A 5,664-nucleotide genomic window follows, 5' to 3' on the forward strand; every position below is an offset into this window, starting at 1 on the left:
GGTCAACTTGGCGGTGGCCGACCTCTTCATGGCCTGTTTTGGCTTCACGGTCACCTTCTACACTGCCTGGAACGGCTACTTCGTCTTCGGTCCCACGGGCTGTGCCGTGGAAGGCTTCTTTGCCACGCTGGGAGGTAAGCGGCTGCGAGGTGGGCGCTTGGGTCTTGCTTCTTCAGGGCTTTGGGAGCCCAGTTCCCCCTCTTCATCACGCCATTGGGATGGCCACGATGCGTGCAGCATCCCTCCTGTGCGGAAAGCCACATCGCGCGCTGCGGCAGGGTCGCAGCTCGTTGCACTGGGTTGAGCTCGCCGTGTAAAAGAAGCTGCTTCCCTGCAGCTTAAAGATGGGAATAAAAGCATAGAATCATGCAGGTTTGATCTTGGTATGCAGTAGCACCCATCTCATGAGTAGATGGGCATCTGCAAGGAAGTGAACCCTGGAAAGGGATCATCATTTGGAGGATCAAACCTAGGGTTATCTGGCCACGCTGGTCGGTGTGAGTTCCAGGGGCTATCAGAGACCTTCTGGGGATGACCCCCTCACGTCCTTGAGGTATTCCATGTTGAGCATCTTTGCCGAAAGCCTTTTCTCCATAAAATGTAAAATCATTGGGGAGGGTTCCAAGAGGGAAAGGGAGGGTTCCAAGATGGAAAGAGCGATCCCTCTGGAAAAGGACCTCACAGAAGAGGTATGGGCATGGAGAGGAGGAGTTCAAGGCAAGGAGAGGGGTCACAGATGATCTAGCGGCAAAAGAAAGGTGCGGCAGCTTTTAACTGAGCGGCAGCACGGAGAGGAAGGAGGGCTCAGGGTTGCTTAGAGCTCAGGGTTTGCAGCAATTGGTCAGCTCTTGTCCCACTTGCACCCAGTTTGGGTGCCCTTGGGAGCTTCCTTATTTCATTTTTCAGGGACATGAGAGCTGCTAACGCCTCACCCTGCAGAAAGCCCCCGCACAAACCAGGGAAAATTCATTTTGCACCCTGTGCCCACGCAGCCAGCCGGGCCCACACGACACCTCATGATGGATCTGACAACCGCTAAGTCTTGCTGTAGAGATCCATAACCACCGCAAGGACTTTACTTTTTCTTTTTTTTTTTTCCCCCTCCCCTAAATGGGGCAATTTCCCACAATGATACTGATTTGTAGGAAAGAAAAAAAAAAAAAAAAGGATTTTTTGCCTGGCAAAAGCAAAGCTGAATGTCCTGATCTGAGCCAAGGATGAGCTTGGTCTTGAAGCCAGAAAATCTTATGGGTCTGCACCATTTCTGACCAAGCAAACCTGTGGGATTTTAGGCAGCCCCTCCGATGTTTATATCTAGTAAAGAACAAGGAGGCTCCTGTTCCTGAGGAAGAAAGTTTGATGGGAAGCAATCACTGTGCGAGCAGCAGGTCTCCAGCGAATCCTAGCACAGGGTGTAGTTATCAGCAGATTATCACAGCTGGGGGCATTAGCAGGCTTACAGCACCAACTAAACGCTCCCAATCCCCTGAAGTTTAATTATCCCTTATAAATACATGTGCATGCATGCCCACCCACACAGCCTCCCCCGTACGGCTCCCCCCGCCCCGATCCAGCACTGGCAGAAGACTCATGAAATACACATTTAAAAACATCAACAGGTTCGGATGCATCTGGCATCTTTTCCGGAAATTGTGCTTCCTCGCATCCAGGTGGAATTCGTCCCCTCGGTTTTTAAATTATTTAAAAAAAAGAACCCCAAACCCATGATGATCCCCCTCCTCCATCCCCAGCATCCCACTGCGGCACGGATGGCTCACAAACCTTCTGCGTGTTACGGCTGGGAGATTCTCCGTTACCGAGTCAGATGCTGGTTATCCCTTGCTGATCCTCAACTGCTCAGTTCCCACCGTTCTTTGCTGCGACCAGGAAAGGAAGATCAAGCCCAGAGGAGTTCTTGCCACCACCGTACGCTCTCTCTTTCTCTCCCTCCCGCAGGTCAAGTCGCCCTGTGGTCCCTGGTGGTCTTGGCCATCGAGCGCTACATCGTTGTCTGCAAACCCATGGGAAACTTCCGCTTCTCCTCAAGCCACGCCATGATGGGCATCGCTTTTACCTGGGTAATGGCCTTATCCTGTGCCGCTCCGCCCCTCTTCGGCTGGGCCCGGGGGGAAAAAAAACGCGGCGCCAGCAGCGCCAGCCGTTGCACAAACACGCCGGTGGGACAGGACGTGAAACTCCCTGGGTTCCAGCTGAGAGAAGAAATGGGGCAAGTCAGAGCAAAAATGGGACCTTGGCTGTCAATCTTACAAGGGCTCAGCATCCCCTAACCAAAGGCAGCCTCAGGCTCAGCACCTCCAGTTCCAATAGCCCTCTGTGCTCTCTTTACGCTCTGCAGAGAAATCAGAGCTTTGATGCGGTGGGACAGGACGTGAAACTCCCTGGGTTCCAGCTGAGAGAAGAAATGGGGCAAGTCAGAGCAAAAATGGGACCTTGGCTGTCAATCTTACAAGGGCTCAGCATCCCCTAACCAAAGGCAGCCTCAGGCTCAGCACCTCCAGTTCCAATAGCCCTCTGTGCTCTCTTTACGCTCTGCAGAGAAATCAGAGCTTTGATGGGCACAGCTCATCTCACCCGTGCACTGAAGGGCCCGTTTCTCTCTGGAGATGGTAGAGAATGTCTGGGCGACCAGGCAAAGCTGCTCTGGGGAGAGGCAAACCTGACCTGTCCCAGCATTGCTCCTGGAATCCCTGCAGCACCTTTCCCAGCACCCCTGCCCTGTGAGCCCATCTGTCCCGCTCCCAGCACGGCAGCTCATTTCAGCACCAACAAATGCCCCCCAACAGAACCAGAGGCAACACTGGCTGCTCACACTGCAGGCTGCCAGGACCCCCCCAGGCAGAGGCTGTGCATCCCTCCACTCCGTGCAGCAGCGGGGATGAAGCCCTCAAGAGCTTGGATCCACCAAGCTGGTGGCTTTTGCCCCCACTCAGCATCCCTCCATCCAGAGAGGCAGAGCAGGTAGCTCCTGGCAGGCAAGTGCTCAGCCACATAGTAAGGAAAAAAATCACCTCTTCCCTGTGGGAGAACAAAGGACCGATGCTACATGTCCGAGTGCAACGCATTGGCAGAGCTCATGCCAGCCCTGAAGGAGCCAGTGAGGCTGAGTGCATGGGGTGCAGAAGAGAAGCCAGGGAGGAGTTCACCCAAAACATGCATGCCCCGTTTTGGGCATCCCCCACACTTGGTAATTCAGGTTCAGCCCCAACTTTTCCCCCAGGGAAGGTCCTGGTGAAGATCTTAATCTTTCCTACTGGCAGATACATACCGGAGGGGATGCAGTGTTCCTGTGGCCCTGACTACTACACCCACAACCCCGACTACCACAACGAGTCCTACGTCCTCTACATGTTCGTCATCCACTTCATCATCCCGGTTGTGGTCATTTTCTTCTCCTACGGACGCCTCATTTGCAAAGTCCGAGAGGTAATGTTGGGAGGGTATGAATGAGGGCAGGGTGGGCAGCTCGGACAGGAGAATGGAGGTGGTCCTGTGACAGAAAGCTGCAGAGCACCCCTCACCCCCCTCCTCTGCCTGCAGGCAGCTGCCCAGCAGCAAGAGTCAGCCACGACCCAAAAGGCTGAGAAGGAGGTGACGCGGATGGTCATCCTCATGGTGCTGGGGTTCATGATGGCCTGGACGCCCTACGCTGTGGTGGCATTCTGGATCTTCACCAACAAGGGAGCAGACTTCAACGCCACGTTCATGGCAGCGCCTGCCTTCTTCTCCAAGAGCTCCTCCCTCTACAACCCCATCATCTATGTCCTCATGAACAAACAGGTGAGATGCCCCGTGTTGTGCAGGATGAGCCTCTGCCCTTGGCTTACCAGCACATCTTGGGTCACCGCCGGCACCTTGCTCTTTCCCACAAGCGGTTGAGTCTCAGGCTGGGGGGACCTGCAAGCTCAGGGGCTCTTGGGAGCTCTCAGTCCTGCAATATATGCCCGTTGACCCTCGATGCCATCATTCTCCATTTCTCTCCCTTCCTCAGTTTCGTAATTGCATGATCACCACAATCTGCTGCGGCAAGAACCCTTTTGGGGATGATGACGTCTCCTCCACCGTTTCCCAGAGCAAGACTGAGGTCTCCTCTGTCTCTTCCAGCCAAGTATCACCTGCATAGACCATGGACAGTTTGAACTGGGGTGACCCACCGAGCTCAGGGACTGAGTCAGACACACACAGTCGCTCCCTCACACACCAACACCCTCCCCGGCACGAGCAGGTAGCAGTGCATGTGCTGCTGTAGCTTCCCCAATCCCAGGCACGCTTGCTGGGACACCCCCGTGCCCACTGTTGCAAACATGGCACCCCAAGTCCTTCCAAACCAACCCAGCCCTTTGCAGGGGAGCCCAGGTCCCTTCCCCAGCAGCCAGGAGCTGGTCATCTTTTGGGGACTGTCCCTACCCATCCCGAGAACCAGCAATCCCCCTCTGCTTCACCCATGACCAGTGCAAAACCCCAAACGGCAATATTTTCCCGCCTGTCACCCCAAAACGTGCTCCCCACTAGCATCCCCTTTCCCCAGCACTCAAGGGAGTGCCACAAAAGCACTTGGCACCTCATCTAGAGGAAAGAAAATAAAAGGCACCAAAAAACCCAACTAACCATACCAACAAAGAACCGTTACAAAAACGGTCCCGGCCATCCCTCGCCAGCACTCGAGCCTGGAGCACCTTGCTGTCAGCACAGCTGGTGGAAATCAATACCCAGAGTCTTTATAAATCAATATAACAAGTGGAGCTGTGAGCAAGCTTTGCTTCAAGCCCGACACTCTGCATCCCCAAGACAACACTGTAGATATGTATTTCTTTTTTTTTGTCTTGGAACCTGTAAATATTTGCTCGCACACTTTGAAGTCTCTATCTTTCTCAGCCCTTTCCTTTCTCCTCCTCTTCCTGACTCCAAGACAGAGAAACCATCTTTCACCTCCGCTCCTGCCGGCTGGACACGCACGGCCAACCTTGGAGGGTGGGACCGGTCCCTGAGCACTTCCCTGTACATATTTTATAAATAAATAACATCGTGTCAGCACAAGGACTTCTACAGTCAAGAAGTAGGGATTAAAAAATAAGAAATAAACAGAAGCAGCACAGAGAAAAATACAGATGCTCAGTCCTTGTCCTTTCTCTTGGGCTGTGTTGACAAGGTGCTGGTGTCCAGCTGAGAAAACGCGACGCTGCTGTTGGAGACACAAGCTGGAGTCGTCTCAAGCGCTGCAGGAAGGGGGAATCAGGTGGTTAGACCAGCCCAGCTCACAGAGGGAAGAGCAATGACCATCCCCAGCCAGGTGACAGCCCCATTAACTGGAGCACCAAAAAGGTTTTTAGGCAGAAATTGCACAGAAAGGACACAGAGCAGCCAGTACCACTTCTTGTACCCTGGCCCTCGCCGCCCAGCTAACCACCAGCCATTATTTTTTCATCCTTTAATATTTAAGCATCCCCCACGTAGCCTTAAATAAAGCTTCAGCAGAGAGCTGCTTTTGTCAGATTTCAAGTTCCCCTCCCTGCGGGGCCCTTCGAGTCAGCGTCGTTAAGGAATTGGCAGAGTCAGGGAAAAATTGTTCCCTGTGTCAGTGAATTTGCTACCGAGCCAATTGTAGAGCAATCCCAAAGCAGGATTGCTCTCACCCCCTGCCACCCT

General features: G+C 53.6%; 1 protein-coding gene across 1 annotated transcript in view; it reads left to right on the plus strand.

The window, feature by feature from the left end:
• LOC104273570 (green-sensitive opsin-like) overlaps positions 1-4,141 on the plus strand; it is a 4,387-nt gene extending 246 nt beyond the window's left edge. Inside the window, 6 exon segments of the mRNA XM_009868937.1 lie at positions 1-134; positions 1,957-2,120; positions 2,975-2,979; positions 3,279-3,444; positions 3,559-3,798; positions 4,010-4,141. The exon segment at positions 1-134 is cut by the window's left edge and continues 29 nt beyond it. Coding sequence (XP_009867239.1) covers positions 1-134; positions 1,957-2,120; positions 2,975-2,979; positions 3,279-3,444; positions 3,559-3,798; positions 4,010-4,141 — 841 coding nt within the window.
• The last annotated feature ends 1,523 nt before the right edge of the window (positions 4,142-5,664 follow it).

Source organism: Apaloderma vittatum, unplaced genomic scaffold (assembly GCF_000703405.1).
Source record: "Apaloderma vittatum isolate BGI_N311 unplaced genomic scaffold, ASM70340v1 scaffold24964, whole genome shotgun sequence".
In the NCBI taxonomy this organism is placed as follows: Eukaryota; Metazoa; Chordata; class Aves; order Trogoniformes; family Trogonidae; genus Apaloderma; species Apaloderma vittatum.